The 23,753-nt window shown below is 43.4% G+C and overlaps 1 protein-coding gene across 4 annotated transcripts in view; it reads left to right on the plus strand.

The window, feature by feature from the left end:
- The window catches only part of LOC119142304 (protein spinster homolog 2-like), a 141,382-nt gene that overhangs the window by 87,664 nt on the left and 29,965 nt on the right, over positions 1 to 23,753 (plus strand). For 3 of the 4 annotated variants that reach the window (XM_037375092.1, XM_037375090.1, XM_037375091.1), the window contains exons 5-10: positions 267 to 333; positions 2,961 to 3,103; positions 4,284 to 4,436; positions 6,074 to 6,263; positions 13,154 to 13,219; positions 20,723 to 20,821. In XM_037375092.1, coding sequence (XP_037230989.1) covers positions 267 to 333; positions 2,961 to 3,103; positions 4,284 to 4,436; positions 6,074 to 6,263; positions 13,154 to 13,219; positions 20,723 to 20,821 — 718 coding nt within the window. The remainder of the gene's footprint in view (positions 1 to 266; positions 334 to 2,960; positions 3,104 to 4,283; positions 4,437 to 6,073; positions 6,264 to 13,153; positions 13,220 to 20,722; positions 20,822 to 23,753) is intronic. The other variant, XM_037375093.1, reaches the window with a different exon arrangement.

Below are 23,753 nucleotides of genomic sequence, written 5' to 3' on the forward strand. Positions count from 1 at the left end.
CCACCCAATGTAGATTGAAATGTCAGCCATAAACTTGAGAGCAGTGTCCAAATTTGCATCAGATTTGAGCATTTTTAGATCAACAGTGCTGGGAAGAGTTACTTATTAGCCACCACCTCCTTCATCCGCTGTGTTTCTTCCTGCAGGAGAAGAGACCCTAGGACACAAAATTGATCATGCCTCTTTTTTATCTCTATTTAAGAACAGCTATGACTGAAGTGCTCTGTTAAAGCTCTGACTGACTCTCGTCTTTGTATTTCTTGCAGTGGCTTGGGATACATCACCGGGTCAAGTGTGAAGCAGGTTGCTGGAGACTGGCACTGGGCGTTGCGGGTAAGCCACTCTCCTAATAACACCTTAACAGTTGCATCGGTTGATGAGTGTTATGAGGAGTTCTGTCACAAGCTCCTCAAACTGTTACGATATACAGAAGGTGAAGGATTAGGAATTACGTCTATGGATATTAGGTGCATAGCAGATGCATTCTTTAAGCAGATGGGAAAGGTATGTGGGTTTGGCTCATTGTACTTGGCTTCTTCCCTGCCTCGGAGCAAGGATTTTCCGATCACTTTATTATCAGTCAACCATGATTTCTTGATGGGGATGGGAAGATGAGGCATTGGCCTTAAATCAACTCTACAGTCTTTCAGTACCCTGCTGTCAAGAAACTCCGAGAATGGCTTCCTGCTTTGAGGAAAAAACACTTTGTTCCAGTTTCCGCTTGTTTTTCTGCCCTGAGACAGTCGGTTTCCTTCTATTTTAACCTCTTGGGACCTTGATAAATGTGTTGAAAAGATAATACACTCCAATCACATACACACAAACGGATCCTGCAGACAAAGATGTCTTGAAAGAGCGGAGAGGAAGCGTCCCAGCAGAACTGTTCTCTGACCTTTGGCGGTCTGGGTGGCATGAGCCCCCGTGAGGTGCATTCTCTGGCTCTGGCACTACATGAAGACAATGAATCTCATGAAGCTCAGGCCAACACCATTTATAACAGCAGGTGATGAAATACATGGGTTCCCATCTCAAGCAAATGTGCCCTTCTGGAACACAAGCCATTCCCTCCCTGCCCAGCAAGGGTAAGCCAAGCCAGGAAAATCACCGTGAATGGTTTGTCTGCAGCCAGGAGAGCGGAGAGTAGTTTCCAGCTGTGAACCTGAAATGAAAGGTTGAATAGCCTGCAGCTTTACACCGAGAGGATGGCTACCTCATTCAGTAGCAGAAATACTTTAAAGGGTAAAATTAACTTTTGAGCAGAGGCCAGCACAAGGAATAAGAAACCCCAAAGTCCTTCCTCCTGGTCACTGGGCTTTAATGAGGGTGATACACTGGGGCACTCTTGTGTTTCTATCTGTAAACCCCAAATGATTAATCTGTGCAAAGAAACCCTCGCTAGCGTCTTTCTTTTCAGATGAAGTCTCCATAGTTATCATGAGAAATCCAGACTTCCTTCAAGCCTGTACCCCTTATGGGGTCATAGGGGTCATAATTTCCACTATAAATGACACATTGATGCATGATTCCCTGACTGTGCAAAATTGTGGGGACTCTGACAAGCTGCACACTTCTATGATGGTTGGTATGGACAGCATTGCTTAGTTTTTATGGTCAAACAGCACATGGTGAATACTTCCAGACATCAGTGTAAAGCAGCCTCTGTCCCTGTGTCAGTTGTTATGCTATTGTGAGATGTGAAAGATTCCCCTAGGTGATGCTTCCCTCTAGGATCTCCTGTGGTCTCCAGATCCAGGAGAGGTCAGCGATAATCTGTACTTCAGGGGGCTGAAGAAGACAGAAGGGCACACTGGCAAGCGGCAGCTTTGTCTCTGGCCGTGGCAGTAATATCATTGTTTCATTGGAGCATTACTGGGTCTCGGTGGATATTGTCCCATTGGGGCATTAAGCCTTTAGATGAAAATCAAAGAGGCTTTAAATGATACGGCCCTAGAAAAGCCCAGCATTTCCATTTATTTTGCCAGTGCCGTGTCTTGTGTTCAACTGTAGTAAAGATAACTGTATCAGGCTTCATTTATCCCTGGATGAGGGATTTTCCTGAATTCCCAGTTCTGAAATATTTTTGTCTCCCCTTGCCTAGAAGAATTCTGGGTTTGTCAGCTTTGGGCATGAAACACTGCTGTATGTGTAAAGGCCATTCTCAGATTATTATTGGAAGTGTGTTTTTTTTGGAACAGGAATTTATTTTTAAAATAGCGTGCATAGAAGTGATGATAGTTCAGTGAAAATCTATGTTCCTGTTTTCCTAATGGAGCTATTTACCATTCTGATGATGTTGGAATGTCAGTGTGAAAACAAGACTCATGTTTGAAGCTTGCAAAACAGTGTGGGATCGCTGTATTTTTCTCTAGTCATTGGGAGAAAGGGTTGGAAACTCGGAAACCTAACCCTTCAATGTGTCATTTTCCTATCTTCCAGCCTGAATTTTCAGTGTCTGCTGTACACTGAGGTCATCGGAGGAAGCCGCCTGAAAATGGGAAGCCATTTGGGTTAGCTGGAAGAGGGATGCCTGTCAAGCAAGGGTTTTCAAGCCAGCATACTACCTACATCCAGAAATCTTTTACCTAGCCTCATTGCCTTTAAAAGGCTTCTGCACTCTCCCACAAACTAGTTGGTCTCTCAGTCCAGCTGGGAGTAGGGTTCCAAAGAGTTAAACAGCACTGAAGAACTGTGTTTAGATGAATCTTGGTACTTTAATAACACAAAGAAATGGGCTGCCTTAATCAGAGTATTCTCAGAGCTGCTTGCTTCCAGAGTGAGATAAGAGGTCCAGGGAATGACAGGGAGGAAGGAAGTGAGCAGATGCCTCAGTGTGCTTACGGATTCTGGCTAGCTGTAAAGAATCAAGTCACTGAAACAAAACTAATATAATCTGCTTCTTACTGACTAGTCATAGCAAACCCTCCTGACTCCTGTGCTAATTCCCTGTTCCTTTCTTGCAGGTATCTCCGCTCCTGGGAATGATAACAGGGACACTCATCTTGATATTTGTACCTGCTGCTAAAAGAGGACATGTTGAACAACTTGGGGGACAGCTGAAGGCTCGGACCTCATGGCCAAGAGACATGAAAGCGCTGATTAGAAAGTAAGAGCACTCTAGTAAAAGGCGTGCCTTGCCTCTAACGCTTAATTGGAACATCCAATGGCCTGGACTTCTTAGAGCTGTGAGACTGGAAGGTGACAACACGCAGGGAGTTGCAGGAAGTTTAGTCTGTGGACCTAGGGAAAAAAATCACGGTTATGTTTTCATGAGGCATCGACTGTAGTGACAACGATAGATTCCAGTTTTTGCTCTAACCTTTCCAAGATTGGGATCTAAGAGAGCGTCTGCTTTGTTTGGCTCATACTTCAGACAAATCAAGGCTTTTGAAGTGTAGAAATTGCTGTGTTCCTGTACTAATTGTTGTGCCACTGTTGTTCAGACGCTTAGATCCTTTTTCTTCCTTGAAAGAGCTAATGTGCTGAGGGGAAAAAGAGAGTTAAATGCCAGGGCAATTTAAGAGGAGAAGATACACAAAAGCTTGCGCTACATGACAAGTTTAAATATATATATTTATACAGCCACATGTGACTGCATGCACGAGCACTGAATGTGCTTGGGTGCTTGTATATGTGCATAAAAGATCGCATGCTTGTGAGTGTTGAAGCAGCTGTACTTGCTTCCAGAAAACTCGCCTGTGCATATGCAAATACTTGCACTGGTGAATTCAGTCTTACATTGGAATTCTGATGGAAAACATGTGGTGTCCTTCATTTTTAGAGCTGCCAGCTAGAATGCCTTCCTGGTATTGTCATCCAGTCTCAAAGGACTATGAAAAGTGATGATGGTTAATATATCAATATTTATATATTACTTACTTTGGTAGTTTATCCAAGTAGTAATCACATGGTGGCATAAATGGGGAGGGAGAAGTGAAACTAGTCATCCAGATAAACAGGTGATATTACAGTGAAAGCCCCGTGGTTCACACATGATGTCTTAGTGACTAAGTACTGAATGTCTTCTGAAACAGTCCCACAAAAAAATGGTCTCTCTGAAGAGTTAAGTACATTATTATCAATGGAGCATCACTAATGAAGAAATATTCTGTGCTGCTTATTCTCCATTGCTTTGTACCTTGTCTTTTCTCTGCCCGTTGGCAAAGGTGGTTCGTATGGGAGAATACTGTGTTGTCACCAAAGCACAGGCTGCTGTCCTGGGGCTCCTGCTTTTTCACTTTTTCCACTGAACCTTCCCTTGGTTTTGCCTCTTGCCGTCTCCACAGCCGCAGCTATGTGTTCTCGTCGTTGGCCACCTCAGCTGTCTCCTTTGCCACAGGGGCGCTTGGCATGTGGATCCCTCTCTACCTTCACAGAGCACAGGTCGTGCAGAAGACAGCGGAGACCTGCAGCTCGCAGCCCTGCAGCACCAAAGATAGGTGAGCTTCATACTCCACTGCTTTAAAGAGGGGGATAAGGGGGTGAGGGCTGTACCAGAGGAAACAGGCAAGTCCCACAGAGTCAAGTTACTAGAATGTCTGTAATTTCCTCTAGGTCTTTGCAACAATGATAGGAAACGCTGGGATTGTAAACTAGGTTTTATTTCTCTTCTTCATTGCATGAAGTCAAACCAAGGCAGAAGCAATGACCTCAGCTCTGTCTTAGTTCCCAGGCCGTTAGTGCAGAAGTAGAAAAAATACTTTTGTCTTCGCCTTAGAGGATGTTTGGAGAGCTGAGAATCTGGTTTCTTAAGACCCATACTTACCTGTGATAGCAGCAGAATGAGCTGGCAGGTTGGGCAGCCACGGTGGTGGCTATAATTCAGAGGTGGCTGTAATTCAGAGGCTGGACTGGTTCCCCTAAAGGCTGCAGGGACTAACCCTGCAGGCTTTTGTTTCTGTGTGGGGAAGGACTTCAGTGTGTCAGCGTGTTTCATTGCTCCATGTACTATTGTGTAGGCTGATCTTTGCTGAAGAATGGTGCAGATCTGGGACACTTTGGTCTGGAATGCTTGATGTTATACAGTGGTTGGGTTTTTCCAGTCCCAGTTATATAATGTCACGTGCAGCACATAAACTATGAAAAGTAATTCATTGTTCTGTGCTTTACGGTGATGGCACAAACCAGAAAATGCTAAAAAAGCATTTATCCAGGTGAATAAAAGATACAAAAAACTGCCTTTTGTCAGCTCTTTCACTTTTTAGCTTGTGAGGGAAAAATGGTATTAGTAAAACCTTCTTGCTCTAGCTGACACAGTCTCATCTCAAGTAAACTACTTAGTAGTTTGAAGTACCATCAACTAGAGTGTCCAGCGGGCAGTCTCAGTCTGTTCTGCAAAAATGCAGCGAGCAGAAAATACAGCTGCAGTCTGACTGCCCATCTGCTGTTTACAAAGAGAAGTTTTCCACTCCTTGACGACACCTATATTTTGAGCTGCCCTGGAGCTGCTGTTAACGGAGTTGCCAAAGATTCTGTCTGTAATCCAAGTCCTGCACGTACAGTAGGGAGAATCCTTGACAGCTCCTGGCTCGTTAAATTTAAATTAACACATTTCAAATGTATAACCTAACAGCAAAAGAAGGCTTCTTTGAAGTCGTCTGAAGGGAGTTAGAAAGTCAAAGTATGTTGAAAGTCTCTGACATTTAAAATTTTGGTCGTTTCCTTTCCCTTAAGGTTCCTAGTGCCTGCTCTGTCCATGATTTCCCCTTATGTGATCGATGTGCAGGTTATTACTTAGTTTTGTGCATACATAATTAGCTGTACAATGCACTTTATAGGAAGCTCAGTCCCACGCAAAGAAGCAGTGTGAGCCCTTTGCATGTTGATCAATGCCTGTGAACAAGGCTGAATTTCATATGCTGTGTTTTTCTTAATCACAGGGGAAGAGTGCTAAAATCATAGGCACTCAGCGGGGAAGCTCATTTATTTTATTCTAAATTTGCAAAGCCAGTGTGCTTTCCATTAGTCAGTTTGCCCTAATAATTTGTTCAAAGACCATGCCTATTTTTGGGATAAACTCAAACAAAACCCCTGTCTCTTTTTTTTTTCTTTTTTTTTTCTTTTTTTTTTTTAATAGCTTGATCTTCGGAGCAATCACGTGCTTTACTGGTTTCCTGGGTGTAATCACAGGGGCAGGGGCAACCAAATGGTGCCGGTTAAAAACCCAGCGAGCTGATCCTCTTGTCTGTGCTGTTGGCATGCTAGGATCAGCCATCTTCATCTGTCTGATCTTCGTTGCTGCCAAGAGCAGCATTGTGGGAGCCTATGTAAGTATAATCCTTTGCATATGCCAGTCTCACTCTTACTTTCTCTACCAAACTCCTTAGAAGACTGTGTGCATTGTTCCCTGCAGGAAGCCTGAGATGTTGGTCTCCTTTTTCCCCTTCTGACTGTCCTTCATTTTGCCCCTTGGCATTTTGGCACTATCTAGATGTGCCTGGAGGGAAAAGGGTATCTCGACAGCTTATCCCTGCCTACAAACTGTCATCAGAATTCAGAGCTGGAAATTTAGTGTGTGCACAGAAACCCACATTGCCCTGCCTTTGGGTTGGTCTATCTATACCTCTATCCGTACCTTGATTGCTCTTGCCCAACGTTTGGAAAACTGGCCGCTTCCCTTGCAATAAGGTAGCTGCAGTGGTGGTACCAAATTATAATTACAATGTAATCTGCCTGCAGGCATGCTTTTGGCTACCTGTAAGTGCCATTAATTTCCATAACTAGGTAGCTTGCTGCAGACCAATATTAATTACCATGTAATTTCAATTTGTTGTTATCTGTATTACTGTAGCACCTGAAAGTTCTAGTCATAGCCCACGAACCCACAATACTTGATGTTGCACAAATGCAGATTGCAATATGGCCCCTCCCTGAGTGTTTATAATCAAAGTACATAAAAAGACATCAGCTAGATCCAGGCAAATAGACTGAAGGGAAAAGGAAAAAACTCAAATATAATAATCCAGCCTCAGGCTAGAGTCTTATTTTCAGCAGTGAGTAGAAATCCAGTATATTGAAGAGGTCCTGGGTTCCCTTTCGGGGTAATAGCGAGAAACCTGGGACCTGGGAGAAGTTGTTGAATACATGAGATGGTTGGGGTAGTGGGATAATTTCTGAAAGGCCACCCTTAGCTTCCACACAGCAGTGCACACTCCACCCAGCAAGGAGAATTCATTTACAATTAACCAACCAACTAATCTATGTGGTTCCTTGTTTCTTTATATTTCTGGCACTAGCCGAGCCAGGGTTATTTTATGGATATATATCTATATCCAGATATATATCTGCTGTTGTTATGGGGGAATATGAGAAGAAAGAGTGAATGTTTAAAAACATTAAGACAGAACCAAGAATGCCTACTCTGGCTATTTAGAAAGTGTCAGAAGGAGATTCAGTCCTCTGGTTTGTGGCATGGTCGAGAACTAACCTTTGATTCAGAAAAATGATCGCCTCAGACAACCTGTAAGAGTGTGTTACCGGTTGGCAAAGCGTTGACCTCCTCTCATTATCAGCCATCCCCGAGTGAAGAGATCTGTCACATCCCTGCACCTGCCATTCCCCTCCACCCCTCTGTGCAGCCAGACCTGTGATTTTCTCCTTTCTCAGACCTGATGACAGACGTGTTCATTCGGGGTGTTTAGTCTCTTTATGCAGAAGTGCCTGCCTTTCTAAGCTGGAAATACTGTTTCAAAAATTCTGCAACAAAAGGTGGTTATTGGTCTCATTTGAATTTATTTTTTTTTAAATAGCCATATGACTATTTTGCATTGTGTGAATATATAAATATAGATGGTATTATTTAACCAAACTTAGAAACAATTTATTTTATTATGCATGAGCAGTAAATCTAATAAAGAGTCAATGATTTGCAAAGGAAGTTATATCTGCATGCGGAGGGGGGATGAGGAATATAAGCCTGTTTGCTGATGCTGTTGGGCCAAAGCACACATCTGTTGTGGGTAGCAGTGCCTCTCCAAAGCCCTAGATTTGCGCTCCCTCCTGCTGGGGACCTGATGCATGGGAAGCAGATTAAGAGTCCAGTTAATGGTGCTGCCTGGGGAACCGGAGATCTGAACACTCTATAGATTCTACGTGTGACAGCGGGCAAGCTATTTAACTTTGTTTTGTCGCTGCAAAAATGAGAATTCGTAACTTACAAAGGGTCCGGGTAGCTTAGACCATTAATGTTTGTAAATGACCTGGAGTTAGATGATCTGTGGCCAAGCCATCCGCTACAAATTAATATAAACATACATGGCATATAAATAAATAAAAACAATGGCACACCTGTTACTGTTTAGTGTTACAGGTGCTAACCCAACTGAGAGAACAGGTCCGTGGTCTGTGTTGGAGCTACCAGTGTCTCCTAACACAAGATATTATCACAGTGGTGCTGTATGTCAGTTGTATTGACTTTTTCAAGGCAAGTTTCCAACACGAGCCCTTCTTTTTCCGTGCCATTCAATGCTACTGCAATCTTACAGATTTTCAGGGTGTTTACTTCCCTTGTGTTTCACTAGGAGACCTGTCTTGCAAGGTTGCATGATGTAGCAGTTTTTCATTACTCTCTGTTTTAAGTCTCATTGGTTCAAAATGAAGATTGTTCTCTGACTCTGGACTGGGAACACCTAGATACAGTGCTAGGACAGCATGACAGACGGTGTTACCTTCCTTATCTCAAAATCCATGATAACAGCTTGTTCTGGAAAGAGTACAGTAAAATTTATGGGTTGGTTTTCTCATCTCTGATAGCTTCCTTGATAGCCATGTCCTGGCTTTCATCCTGAAACAGCATCCTTGAGTTCTGTATGACTGTGAAAGGCAAGAGCAGTGGTCTGGTCTGTTCCCCAGTATGGTGGTATTTGCAGACCTTCTGTACTCTGACTGTCCTTAGACTTCTGTCATTGATCACACCATGCTAAAATTGAAGAGTTACTGGGTTTGGACCCCTCATTGTCTCAGAGCCTTAAAGTTATCACTTCCAAGTGTTTAGATGTGTCCCCACAAGACTGTGTTCTCTTGCACTGAGCTGTGGTAGCCACCGGACCACCATCTCCCTCCCTGCTCTAGTTAACAGTCAGGAGTTTTTAATGTCAACTGATACTGGTATCAGCTTAAATGAAGTGTTCAGCACTCCAGCAAGAATCAGCAGAGCCCTTGCTTTCTAATTTATTGGTTTGGGAGAGGGGGTTGGTTTGTTTTTTTAAAAGCCCTGCATACCCATTAGAATGATCACCTTGTCCCTTACAGGCTGTCAACTGTCTGCTCTCCTCCTCTCCTGAACATACATACTTTTTCTCCCCTGCTTAGTCCTGTCTTGCAGGTGGTTTTGATCCCTGAGGGCAGCTGCTATTCCAGTTCTGTAGCAGCCACTCCTACCTGGAGCAGGTAGGCAGTCTTCTTTTTTCCATCCAGTCTTTTCGTACTAATCCAGTAAATTATTGGCAGTGGTAGAAATGGCTGGAAGGGTGGAATAAAACAGCATTCTGTATCACTTAGCCGCCCAGGCACTTGTATTTCTATCTTTTACTGTCTTGCTTGGCTGTATAGTCCAATCAGTTCTGTCTGTTTCATTGCAGCATATAGATTTGTGTGTTGTATTCCAGCTCCTTAAAACAGCAATTTACAGATCTGTAGGTCCCACTTTTTCTGAAACACATACTCTTTGAAATGTTGGGTTTCAAACCTCTCTTTTGAAACCCATTAGCTGTATGGATCACTGTATCATACTATTCAGACATTTCAACTGCAGATTTTGCACTAGTTTAAATCTCCAAATGACTGGAGAGAGGTGCTTTGCTTTGCCTTCCTTTTTACACTCTTCCAAGTTCCTGTTTTACTTCCATTTCAACATCTATTTCAATTCCTCAAAGAGATTTTATGGTCTTGCAGAAGCAAAAAAAATCTCAGGGTAAAATCTTGCCATAGAGCTTTTACAGCATCTCAGTCTCAGCTCCAGGGACTTTCTGTTGACATGGTGTTGGTGACTTACCTGCTTCTGAGGCACTGATACTGCCCTGCACAAATTCAAGAGTGCACATGGGTGTCTTACCCACCGTTTCAGGGGGAAATACAGATAATGAAGATCTAGACAGATATGTACTTTGCAAACAGCCATGGAAGGTGTTCATAACCTGCTTAGATCTTGCTGTGAAAGCTGCTGGTGTGACCACTCTGAAACCTACTTTATTATTTTTGGGAATCAGAATTTGCTAACTGGTCACATAAGCAGAAAGACTTGAGGGGGATGCAGCTTCTGTCAGCTCATCAGAGATGAGCAACTGGACAGCAAATCGAGGTGGTGAGATATTATACAACACAGCTGGATTCGGAAGAAGATAAATCTGTAAAGCTGTAATCTCAGTGTAAAATGAGGCTTCAAAAAGTGTGTGAGGAGTCAAAACTGTGACCATTTCAGGAGCTATTGATCTCTTCTGGAGGCTGCCCTATTTGCAGTAAGCGTCCCTAGAGTCTCTCCCCAGCAAAAATGCCACATATCCTCATATGCCCTTTGCAGTGGATGAATTCATTTTTATAAATCCCCATTAGCAGCTGAAGGACAGACTTTTTTTTAATGTCAGTATCTTTTGTCCTACTTTTTGATCTTCCTCTTGTTCTTTTTTTCCTTTTACCAGTATCCACATATGAAATACGTGTTTTCATGAAAACATGTTGGGTGAAATACACATTCAACAGTTCAAACCTGGTGCATTCTGAAGTTTGTAGCATTTCAGTGATTTATGTATAGGACTTGTGCTGAATTCCTGCAGAAGGGGGCAAGCTTTCCTTGCTGCGTGTAACGATTCGTATGTGTGGTACGTGTATGTAATTCGTGTTAGCTTAAGGCAAGCAGTTGCCTGTTTGCAATGCTGTATGAACAGGCAGGGCATGTCGATGCCTCATTCAGAAGTGTGATTACATCTTTCCCAAGCTTGATTTAATCTATCTAGCCACAGAACCCCAGCAACAGCAGCTGCGAAGCTGTAGTAGGACAGATTTCAGAGCAGGTCCTGAGAGCCCACCCGGGGCTCCGGGATGCTCTTGCTACACGACACGTGGCTTCAACTCCTGTCAGCCCCTGGATTCATCAGATCTGTGTTTCTTAGCTTGGCAGTTGTCATTTCCAGTGAGAGCCAAGCTCAAGGCAGGCAGACCAGTGGACAGTGGGAAAATGGGAAGAGGAGATTCCTAGCTGGCCAGCTGGGCCATAATGACTGGCTCAGACACCATCACAGAGGAAGCAGATCCAGTCACAAAAAGAGGGGATAGGGAGGGGGAACATGTGGGAAACAAAGACAATTTTAGAAACAAATAGAGGAAGCTTTCTCTGTAGGTCAATGCGTAAGACTTGCTAAATAAAGCTAACTGTTCCTGGCAGGGACATGATGGTCAGAGGGGTTTCGGCAATCTCAACCGGTGTGTGGGAAAGATGGTTGCGGTGGTCACGTCATGCCATGGCTGCCGATCCTGTAGTTCCTTCTCCCCAAATTGCACATGTGCAAGCAAGGAGGACGGGGCAGCGGCCGTGGCTGTCAGCCTGTCAGAGCTCACAAGAACACCACAAAACGACATCCGTCTGCATGTTTTCTCGGCGCAAAGCATACGGTGCCTTTCTTGCTGGCTTTGTTTCATTAATGAGTTGTAGCCTATTCAACATAACAAAAACTGAACATAAGGCAATTAAAAAGGGAATCTTCAATTACCAGAATCCCAGTCTCCATAGCTGTTATCCCCAACTACCAACAGGAATTCCAGCAGTAATGTTTTCTCTCTAGAGGCTACAAAAAGAAATGGGTTAGCTGAGCCAAAAGCAGCCTTTGGGGGGAGATATTAAAGGAGTTTCGCTTGCCTTCTTACTGGGGAGAAATGGGGGAGCTGATTTTTACAGGTCTGGTTATTTAACTAGCATATGTGTTCTGCTCTTCATAATACACGAAGGAAGAGGGAAATGTGTGTGCGGAAGGTTCTCTGTCTTTTTTTCATCCTGTTGAACCTACCTTTCTTCACTAAATCGTTAACATACAGTATAAAAGCAAAAGGTTCATGATTGAAATAAGAGTAAAAAGCTTTTTGGTGGAGGCAGTGTTCCTCCTGGAGCCATGTCACCCTTGCTCCATCGGGTTCAGTTTGGTGAACATGTAACGATAAGGCTGGGTTAAAATCGTTTCTCTTCTTGATCATTTCCAGTTCTTTAACTGCTATAACTGTTTGTAAAACCATTGAGTGAACTGCGCCAGAGAACTGATTTGGGTTAAAAATAAGCAAAACAAGCCCTTCCCCTACTTCCCCCCGCCCCCCCCCGCCCCCCCCCCCGAAAAAATTCTTTGCCCCTTCTCAGTGTCCTGCTCTGAATCCCTGCTTGGCCCTGTTGCACCAGCGTGGCTGAGAAGGCAGTATGAGATGGGAGCGAGTGAGGAGGGAGTGCCAGAGGTGGAAAGGATATGTGGTGGCTGTTCATACCGCACCACCACAAAAAGAAGCTCTCATCCCACTACATCCACAAGGCTTTTAATGTATCTTGCTGACCGTATCCACAGAGTCAAGAGTTGTATTTCACCGTAAGACACTGATGTTGCAAAACCCATACTCTAAGTCTGTCTTGACTGCACACAGATATTACCAGTGCGTAACGCTTGAGTTGGATAGTGCCTGGACCTATGTCCCCTTGAGAAAGGACAGCAATATGCTACTGGGGGAGGAAGGGATCTTGCACATAGTGGGTTGAGAACCTCGGCTGGCTTGCTACAGAGCTTAACACATAATTTAATTCCTAGTGATGAAAATTACTCTGTTTCGGGGAGTTGTGGCTGCCGTGCCTTTTCTAACGCTTTTTGGAACAGAATGGTGTGAGCATGGAAGCCCAAGGATGTCTCTTCATGCTGGCTTCTCATGTTCATCTGTAATCAAATGTGTCAACCTTTTATTTAGCTGTTCTGTAGATCATAAACAGTTTACACTAACGAAGTTGCAGGCCAACCCTCTAGAGCTCTGATGAAATTTTATAGTTCTCTAATATTCAGGATAAACTACAACAGTAACAAGGAGTGTATTGTGTACATTTGAGACAAATAAGCAACAAAGGAAAGTTTGTGACGGGTTATTTTTCCTTTGAATGTCAAGTGAATAAATCTCCTTTTTGTGTGTTTTGTTACAACAGATTTGCATTTTTATCGGAGAAACTCTTCTGTTTTCAAACTGGGCTATCACAGCAGACATACTAATGGTGAGTGTACTGTGGAACAGCATCTTTCTCTTCTGGTGGCCAGAGCAGTTTGACAGCTTGCAAGAACAACGTGACGTTCACAATTTCTTCCAAATGCCTAGCCCCTACTTCAGACTATTTATTTTTTTCACTTGTTGAAAAGGAAAGTGGCAGAGAGAGAGAAAGAAAAAAGATTCTTCTTGTCCTTTGTCCTGAGCACCAGGGAGACTAAGTGTCCAGAAAGGACACTGTTGCTGAACTCAGATAGCTTCCCCAAATTTTAAGTATTTGCGCAAAACCCCACATGCAAAGACATCAGCCAGCGTTTCCTAATAGTCAGCACATGAGTGGATTTTGTTATCAATAACTCAGCTTTGTTCTGCAATAGGAAATCCTTCCCTCCCTCCCTCTTCTGACCACAAAGGCAGCCATCTACCTCTCTCTTTGGCTTAACTCCAGCAAACCTACCATTCAACACATGCACAATAGAAAACCACCTCTGGGAGAGGAGAGAGGAAAAGAAAGTATAAAGAATTTTTGGACTACGTCCACTTTGTCCAAGAGGAAACTGTCAGGAACTTTTCACCTCATGTCCTTCATTTTCCATTCTTTCTCCACCATACAGCTTTTTAAGTCTTTCAAATCAGCAAGCTGACCTCAGCGTACATTTTCATGTGAAATAGTCTAGACGTTTGTTAGAGCACCTTGCCTGTTTTGTAGATGCTTCCATCGGAGACGTACAGAGCCTATCAAACATAATGTATGTTGAAATCCCATTGTTAAAGAGGTGTTGCTTATTGTATGAAAAAGAAAGAAACTAAAGGCACAGACCCATTACAGGACTTGCCCGAGGTCTTTTGGCAGCTTGTTGATAGAACTGAAAATATAATCAGTCTGGCATCAATAGAAAACTCCTCCCTTGACTTGTATTTGTTGCTTATGCAAACATCAACGAGAAAACAATCTGGCTCAGTATTCCTAGATGTAAAGATAATGGTGTTGATATATTGATTCAGCAAAGAACTTCAAGCTTCTGCTTAAGTTCTGTTTATGATTTAAGTTCGAAGTTGTGTTTATATTTTAAGGTAGCTCTGTAGTTGCTGTAACTTTCAATCTTTAACTCCTTTGTGCGGAGAACGCTTTGGGAGGTGGGGTGGCGTGGTTAATTCCACTTCTCTCAGATGTGAGTAAAGCACAGAGAAACAAAGGTTATCAGTGTACTTCAACAGCATTAGATAGCTCTTAATTACCGAGGTTTGTTCCTTCTACCAGTTTAGCTTCAGTGCGATAGAGCTCTGCATGGGCTGAATGGGTGGTTGCTCTGTACCTGCCTGGATTCTGCAGCTGGTTCCGAGTTCAAGGCTGCTGTGGCCTTTCATGAAGTGGTATCTCAACACTTAGACAGATGTGCCACCTGCAGACAGTTGTGTTGAGGAAGAAATTATGGTACGATATTTCTCGTTGCTCGTTACTGTCTCCCGCCAGAGCTTTCTGTTGCATCCTGCCTTTTTGGCTAGGATGTTCCCAGGAGACCTCCCAGCTCTCAAACCGGTCAGAATTAGCTGATGGGTTTAAATAGCAGATCTTTCATGGCCTCACTAGCGTTGGATGAAGCAGGTAAGGGCTTGGCCACAGAGCACGCCTGCAGTCCTCCAGCAGTGACTCCCAAAGAGCAGCTGAGGTCCCCTCTGCTGCCCACATAGCACTGGAGGGAGGGTACCTGTCGGATGTGTTCAAGGTCCTCCAGAAACCCTGTGCCAGAGGGAGAGCCGAAACTTGACCTACGTTGTCTCAGGCTAACCCCAACAGACGTTTTTCAACCAACTACCCCGTTATATCAAGCGTACTAAATTAAAACATTGCCCTGTTATAATTATTGAGATTTTTTGTGTCGATTTCAATGTGACTTCAGTATCCTGTAGCTTCGTCATAGCTTTTATAGCGTTTGCCACCTGTCTTACCAGCATGCTATAGTCAGCTGCAGTTTGTAGGGATGCATTTGTGGTTATTTATGTTGCTTTAGTGTAAAAGAACTCCGTAAGAAATTATTTGAAATAATTAGAAATAATTTCTTGGTTCCAGTTTTCAAAACATGGAAAAGAAACTAAAACCGTGTTGAAAATTGGGGTTTGGTAATTGATGCCAGCTCTTGAGTTAGCCGTTCTCTTGTCTGTTTAGAAAAATGAACTGTCATATATAATGCCCAGCTTCATGCATTATCAGCATGGGTAGACCTGTAAAAGTGCTATAAATAAAAATCCACTTAGTTCAACGCAAGCATGTAAACAGATGGTCTGGAGTGTGCTCGTGTTATGCAAGGGGTTTGGAAAGGATGTGTAGTCAGGCAATAGGTGAGAGCCAGGGCTATAACCGTGTTTGACAGGCAGCTTTGTCAGATGTCGTAGCCAGAGAAAGGTGTGGATATGGTGTAGTGAGATGCACTTCAGATGTTTGGCAAATTAATTTCTACTGATTATTATTTATTTGGTGTAATCGGAAGTATGCCTTTTCTTGCCTGAGGCTGCTAAGGAGTTTAAAAGCATTATTATCATATTAAGTTTACGCTGAATACGTAGCACTTTCATCATATACATAAATATTATCCTGTTTTCATGGATAAAAAGCTTGCCATAGTGGCTGAACACTGTTCCCACTGATCTCATTATGCCAGAAATGAGGCTTTTTGGAGACTGCATCCCAAATGATGTATCATAGCTCTCCCAAGTTTTACAGATCTCATGACAGCTTAAGAACCCCATCAGGCAAGTTGGTAAGCATCTTCAGAGGCTTTGCAAGTTTAATTTCCTTGGCAAAACAAGGATGTTTGCTTATTATCGCCGCGTTTAATTGCTGGCTCTTCGTAGCTTTGTGCTTCCATTCATCTACTGTTCTTGCCAGTGTAACAGTCGGCGTGCCGTTCCTCAAATTGTCTGCAGTAAAAGGTGCTGAGTGCTAGGTTTGATAAACTGTCGGCACTGCAGAATGTACTGCACTGCCTGAGACTTTAAAAGGCTGATATTTGTTCCAAATGCAAATTTGTACAAAACAGGCCTTATTCTCCTGAGCACAACTCTCCATATCTCCTCCCAGGCACATGCTCAGATGGTGCTTAGGGAAGGGGGAGGATGTTTCTTATGGAGCATGCTAATTATGAAACAGATTTTATCAGCCATCTTTGCAAATTGGCCTCAAAATTACCAGCACCCCAAAGCAGCATTAAAACTGCCTTGTAACAGCAATAATGAATGAGCTTCAGTGCAGCAGGCAAGTGTGTAACATTCTGAGACATGCCGAGTGCTTGGGACTTTGTGGAGTTTGGTCCTAATAGTGGGATTTTTCCTCTATAGCATGTCTCAAAAATAAAGATGATGGACAGAGGCTTGGTGGCATTTCTGTGTAAGAGCCAGTAGGCAATTTAAAGGGCCTCAGCTGTTGTGATAACAATCTCTGCAGGTCTTTGCTGAGAAAAGCCATCTTCCAGTTTATGCAAAGTCCTGACACCCATATAAAAAAAAAAATGCTCTGCATATTTTTTTTTCTTTTAAAACATTAGTTCTTTTTAAGTGGTCAGGAGCTGCCATGGAGGAGCTGCTTTAATGTCATGCTGTAGAGTCAAAGTCTTCCTTTAGGCTTGAAACAGGTATAGACTGGTCTTCAGCTGTGCTATAGGCATGGAGGAACATTGCTTTTGTTCTGATTACCTTCCAGATAAATAAAACCCAATTATTTATGTAGCGTAAGATACTGTCCTTGTTTTACAGCCAAAGATAAATCGCACATCCAGCTCTCATTGTTGCTGCTCTCAGTGTGCCTCCACACATTGGTAAGCTGAGTGCTGTGGTTTAGATTTCAAGGCAGGGTGAGAGTGCCCTGAAGGAAGGTAGACAGCCCACCTCAAAGCTTGGGCGCAGCTCTGACCAAGCTGGGAAGGATGGGCCATGGGGCAGCTCAGCAGTTCCGTGGGCCGAGGGTTGCAGATGGATGTGTACTGCTCTCTGTTGAGCTGTAATTTGGAGACCAGGTCAGCCTCCTTTCACATCATTGAAAAGTATATTTTTTGCACAGCATCTGCCTAGTTTGAGGGAAGGGTCTCTCTCAGGCTGGTGTCTCTGCGTCACAGCCTTTGCCTTTTCTGAACAGCAGTTACAACAGGGACACCTGGACTGTTTCCAGGCTGTCATGTCTAGCATGGGCTTAGCATGTGTTGTCTTTGCCTCTGGTGCTGAAAGAGGCCAGCATGCATTGTCCTGCAGAGTACTGTTTGGCCCAGAACGCACAGCAAAGTGTTTTGGAGAGCAGAGTTTTCTATCAAAGATCAGACATAACCACCAGAACTTACCTCTCTGGCGCATGGCCTTTTACTGGGGGAAGGGTGATCTCTCCTTGGCTTTCCTGGTTGACTTATTTCAGACCGACTCATTCTGCTGGTTTCATTACAGGAAGGGGATGTCAGCAGTAAACCACGGCCTTTCTGAACCTCTATTTAAAGAGCAGAGGTTTGCCAAAGCTGCTTGGTCAGCCTCCCTGCCCATCCTCTGTGCTGCCTGCCTCTGAACCTGGAGTCAGAGATGAGCCAGGGCGATCCCACGGACATCCGCCTTGGCTGCTGTGGCTTTCCCACCTCCAGTTTCTGTGGGATGTTCAAACCAGGCCATGTATGGTTTGAATTTAGGCCTATTTTAGTATCAAAATGCCCATTTAGAGCTCTAATTTACTGCTGTCTTCCTAGAACAGTAGATGTTTCCTACCAACTGCTTCCTCTCCATCAGAATAAAATGCTTTTTAAGTAGGGATAGGGTGGAGTATTGTTTTGTGTTTTAGAGATGCTGGTTTAAGCTTTTTTTTTTTCCTTTCAAATATCTTTTTAGAGGAGGAGGAAAATTCTCATGTTCGTTTGCTTGCTACATCTAGGGGGGTTGGTTTTAGGCGGGAGAGATGTTTCTCACTTGAATTCCAGACTAAATTTACTGCGTTCTAGCACTTTATAGTGTCAAACCATATCGATGGTTTCGACCATCAATAACTTTAGCTAGGCACACCGAAAACTTGCTGGGAGTTGTATTGCTACTCACAAAGCTATATGTATGCATAATACAGATATACATGAAACATGTCTAATATATGTGTGAGTGCGTATTCATGTGTATAAGTGTGTATATATATATATGCACACACGCATATGATGCAGGTATCCTTCAGATTTCTTTCTCCAGTTAGTCCCACTTCACTGGCATTCCCTGAAAATGTAAGTTTTTAACAAATTTGCCATTTCCTTTGTCATTTTGCTAAGAAAATTGATAGAATATAGAGCTGGGCAGGCTTTCTTCTGCAGATTTATTAAAATTATAAATGTATAGAAAGAAAAATATTTTAATCTTAAGTTTAAAATGCCATGTTTCACAGGTATACAACTCTGGACTCTTGAATTATGTAGAATTTCACTTTATCTTCTCAGATGGCCTTTCTGAAACAGCTCTTGCAGAATGCTTCTCCATTGCACCTGTGCCAGCTGGGGCCAGGTGGGAAGTAGAACAATAACTCATCTATTATTTTTTTTCTTTTTTTTCTGTCCAATTTATCCAGGTTGCACCCATTACCCTGCATCTTTGGGGAATGGTAATGAATTGTGTGGCTGTCCTACAGTTGCACAGTGTGACCTTCAGTACGTTTCTGTGTCTCTAATAAAGTCTAGACCTTATTTTCCTCTTGGGATTTCTGTGAGCCCTCAAGTCTGTTTTGAGCTCCTGGATGCAAAAGGAGGACAGTGACTAACATCTGCACTCAGGTGGCTGCTGTGGATCTAATAATCTTTTGCTGTCCTGTTGCACAACAGGAGTTTAACAGGGTACCCATTTAATAGGTGGCATCAAAGTGCATTAGCAGTGTGCATTTGCAGCTTTGTGAAACCAGTATTGAAAGAACTGGCAGGTCATTCTGAAAACACATGGTAAAACCCTAAGGAAAAGCATTTAATCCAATTTTACCCATCATTCATAATTGTCTCTGCTTGGACTGAGATGATTGTTCCAAAAAGGCATCAGTTCTTGTCTAGTGTGGATTTTCTCAACGCTGTTTCTTTTCTTTCCCGTTTTTTTATGACTAACCCTTTCCACGGCAGGCAGGGCAACTCCCCTTCCCTCAGATGAAGTGTTAAAGCACTGAAACCAGTGCTTCAGATCCTGTGCCCTGAGATACGTATGTCACTGTTGAGCAGTGAGCCCTCCCTTACCTCAGTCAGCTAAGGTAGATTGATCTCTCTGTGTCTTTAGCTGGGGATATGCCAGTCCTGAAATGTCACATTTCATTAATAAATGACTTCAGGAGAGGAATGCAAGAACAAGTTCGGTCCAGGAAGGCATGTCATCTAAAGAAAGGCCAAAGGCAGCTCATCAGAGAGAAAGTGGATCATACTCTACAAACAGCTGAACAAGAGAGTTGTTTCTGGCAGGGTAGATTGCTTTTCAGAGCAACAGAAAAAGGCAGAGCAAGACTCAGTGCTTAGAGATGGAAACAAAGCTCACTTGGATTTAGAGACCTATTGAATTCTTCATTATGTACAGCCCTTAAATCAAGAGAGGATCAATTTATAAATCAGGACACGTGGACTTGATGGAGATGTCCTTAGCCAGCTTCTTTCACAAGTTTTATGCAGGAGACAATTATTTTTTTCTGCTCCTAAATGTGTGTTGTAAAATTAAGGTCATTCCACAGGACAGGGGTTTGCTCTTTTTCCTTTTTTAATCTTTCATCCTCTTCCATGGTTAGGGCTCTTGTTTTCTGTGAGTTCTGGCTCCTTAATGGGGAAGTAATTTGTGTTTCCACTGATCCTGTGTAGTCAGACTGATTCTGCACAACCTTGTTGAGGGTGTCATGTCCTGTTAGAGGAGTGGAGACCAAACTACAGTGTCTTTGCTATGGAAAATTTTTCCAAATGTGTCTATGTCACTATTCACAAGCGGAATCACAATTTTTGGAGAAAAATATAGAGTGGCTAGAGATGGAGTGGGAGGGGAGAATGTGTGACCTTTCATACTGATGTCAGTTGCTTATGGGTTAGGAAACAAAATCATATCTTTATTATGGAAATAACACAATATCCCAGGTTACAGCAGAGTCCTTGTTTGGAAGGCTGGTGGGGCTGAGCCAGTTCTGTGTTGCAGGCAGCCTTGAACTTTGCTCTCCCCATCAGCCAAGCGATGTACAGGCTGAGGAGCAATAGCAAAGTGTCTCGTGGGTAAAGCTGGGAGTCAAACTCATGCATTCAGTGCTGCTGAGAGGAGTGCAGACCAGCAAGAGCTTCCTTCCCTCAACACCTGCCCTCAGGAGTACTAGAAAGCCAGGAGGGGTGGCTGAGCATCCCAGTTTGAGCCACCCATGGACTGGACAGTGGCTGTCTGCCACCAGTATTGGGGGGAGCATGTTTACTTTGTCCTGACCTGGGTATAAAGTGGGCAATACAAGACAGTTGACAGGTTCTTCAGTTTCCTTATATTTTTTTTTTCTTTTTCCCCTTCCTCTTCGCAGTACGTGGTCATTCCAACACGCCGTGCAACCGCAGTGGCCTTGCAGAGTTTCACTTCACACCTCCTGGGAGATGCTGGCAGTCCTTATCTGATCGGATTTGTAAGTGCACACAGCAGGTTTTGGCAGGGTTGCTGTGCCCATGTTTGTTTTTGTTTACTAACTGCTTATCTAAAATGCCGAGTTACACCATGCTAGGGAAGGCAAGCCTGTATTTATCAGCAGAATGGGAGGCAGTGCTGTGCAATGCAGGATTTTACGTGCGTATGTTATTGGTGGGCCACAATTCAAACCTGGAAGGACTGCTTGGGCATGAGGAGCGAGCTCGTAAATCTTTTTAGCCTAGGGCATTCGTAAAACTTAAGACAGCTCTGTAAAGGGAGAGCAGTTGCTTCTGTGGTGTGGATGTAGGTCCATTAGAAATTAAATCGGAACAGAGTCACGTGTATGTGTGTTTAACTCTTAATCCGGTCTCATAAACCAAATATCTATCTATGGGCAGCAACATGCAGGTGTTCTGACCTGCTGATCTATTGAACCTGTTTTGTATGATCAGAAACAACGGTGTAAAATCCGTGGCAGGATGGGTGTGTATGTTTTGGGATTTTTATTAGTATTCCTTTTTGATGTGTATGCTTTGGATTTGTATTAGTAGTATTCCTTTCTATTACTGCTGCAGTTGTTTGTTGGCCTTGGTCTGACCAGAGATCTCCCTTGTTATGCCACCACTATCCTAGTGCAGAGCGAAACAAAAGACCCTGCTCCAAAAGCTGGTGATCAGAGAACATTCATGGTTGAAAATGTAAGGCCTGAGAAATTTAATGAGGAAAAGAAATCTAGATATACCGGGGTAATTTCTTTCTCTTGGATCCTTCTGTGGAGTTTGATGCGTTGCGTTTTGGAGAACGCAGACGATCATTTATATAAGGTAGTAGCTTCCACATGAAGCCCTCGGCGGTGCTGCTCATGTGTTGAAGGTGCTATGGTTTTCCAGTGATGTAACTGGGATCTTCACTAGTCCCGTCACCTGAGAGACAGAACTTTGATGTGCTTTTCCAGCTCGCTGCTGCTGTGTGACACAGCTGCTTCTGGGTGCTGTGGAGTGGAATTTTTTGGTTTTTAAACTGTCATTTCTCATCTGTTCATCCCATAGACACTGGTGTGTGTATCTATAGGTATTTACGTATATATATTTAATTTTGTGTATATGTATTTAAATGCATATCAATAATTCCTCTTGAATGGCAGCTCCCCAAAATTATGTAGTTGCTCTGTAGCCCTCTGAAGCATACATGAAGAGACAGATACAGATAAGGCTGAACGGATCAAAGAAACAAGAACTGTCACAAGAGAATAAATACGTACACTTCGGCTTACTGTTTATTTATTTCAATGTTCTGGGCACCCAGAGAGAAATTATTTTATTTTAGAAATTATTTGAAAGTGGCAAGAACAAAGGAATCACTGGAAGAGACTTGCCTTGTGCAGGGCGGACAGCATGGGGAATGTCAAGAGGAGAATGGAATAAGCAGGCCAGCGTGCCGTGAAGGCAGGCGGCTGCGATGAGAGGCAGCGTCTGAGATGCAGGCAAAGCCGTCTCAGGTGACTCTGCTGCATGTTCATTCTTTTTCTTATGTAAGAGGGATGTCCCGGAGGAATGGCAAGGACCCTAAGTGATGGCAATTAATCTTGAAAGTTGCCTAGGGCTCTTTAGTGTCACAGATTAAAAAAAAAAAAAAAAAAAAAAAAAAAAAAAGACCTTGGTTGTAGGAAATAATGTGCTGTGCCCTTCTGGTATTCAGAGATGAAGCAAGTTGTGAGTTACTTAAGGATGCCTGCCTGAAATATGCTTAACCCCAATTTAACAGCTGCCTTAGGCTTTCTTTAGACTGGGAAATATTAATTATTATTTTGAATTACTCTTTTCTAATGCTGTACTTGTTGGGCAGTTCTCATTTGGGAGGAGACTGCTCAAGTACAAGGTTCTGTGGCAGGAGAGCAGGAGTGGAGCACTCATGTCACGGAAGCCACCAGCATCCATTTCTGTAGCCTCTGGCCTGGCTTATGCTACAGTGACTGAAAGGTCAACTGCAGCTTTCACATAACACAGAAAAACAAATCCTATTTAAAGTGAAAGGCCAAACAGCCAACTTCTCCACCAGAGCTAAGAGAAGCAATCATCTCCATCGTTAAAAACTGCAGGTGATTGTCATTGGAATCGTCCAGCTGCGGTGCAGGATGGAGACCTTCACGCAGGATTGCAACCTCGCTTGGGCAGGTTACAAAAGTGGCTTGGATTATGGTGAGGATTTTCAAGGCAGTCTGTGGGAGTGACCTGCTCCTGTTGTCTTTCAGGGAAATCTGGGAGCCTAATTCCCATAGCGCTTCTGGGAATCCCCAGCCTGAGGATGGCAAATCACGCTGCTGTTACTCCCGAGTTACTACAAAGCGGACCAAGAGCAGGGTGTAGGTCTTGAAAGAGGGAAGCAGAAGGCTGGATAAATCAAATGAACTGCAGTAACAGGCGTGCTCGGAATCGGTGAAACTCTGCCTCCAGATCGCTCAGGGTTCATCTGAGATCCTGAAGATCAGCCATTTCTTCTGACTGCTTACAAAATCCTCCTGCAGCTCCCTCACTAAATGAGCAGTGTTTTGATCAAATATGGCTGGAATCTTACATAGTTCTGATGATTTCATAGTGAGATTCCCTCTAGCAATGCTCCTAATAAAGAATCAGATACCCATGTCCTTGTAGGACCGAGCTGTCACAGGCAACTGTCAGCCTTTGCTGGATACCAATAAATGTAATACTGGTCTTACAATCCTCACGTGGCACATAGAAGGTACTGGAGAGCTGTAGCCTCACGTGTGCAGTTGCTCCCTTGCTCTGTGGTGTGCCATAAGCGAAGGTCAGACAGATTTTTCTGTAATCTCCCCCACTTTCAAATCTCGCAATGCAAGTGCTTCCAGTCACCCAAAGCACCAAATATATGTTAGTGTTTAAAAGCTAGGTGGAAGGAGGCAGGTGTGTATT

The sequence above is a fragment of the Falco rusticolus genome, chromosome 1, assembly GCF_015220075.1.
Source record: "Falco rusticolus isolate bFalRus1 chromosome 1, bFalRus1.pri, whole genome shotgun sequence".
Taxonomy (NCBI): Eukaryota; Metazoa; Chordata; class Aves; order Falconiformes; family Falconidae; genus Falco; species Falco rusticolus.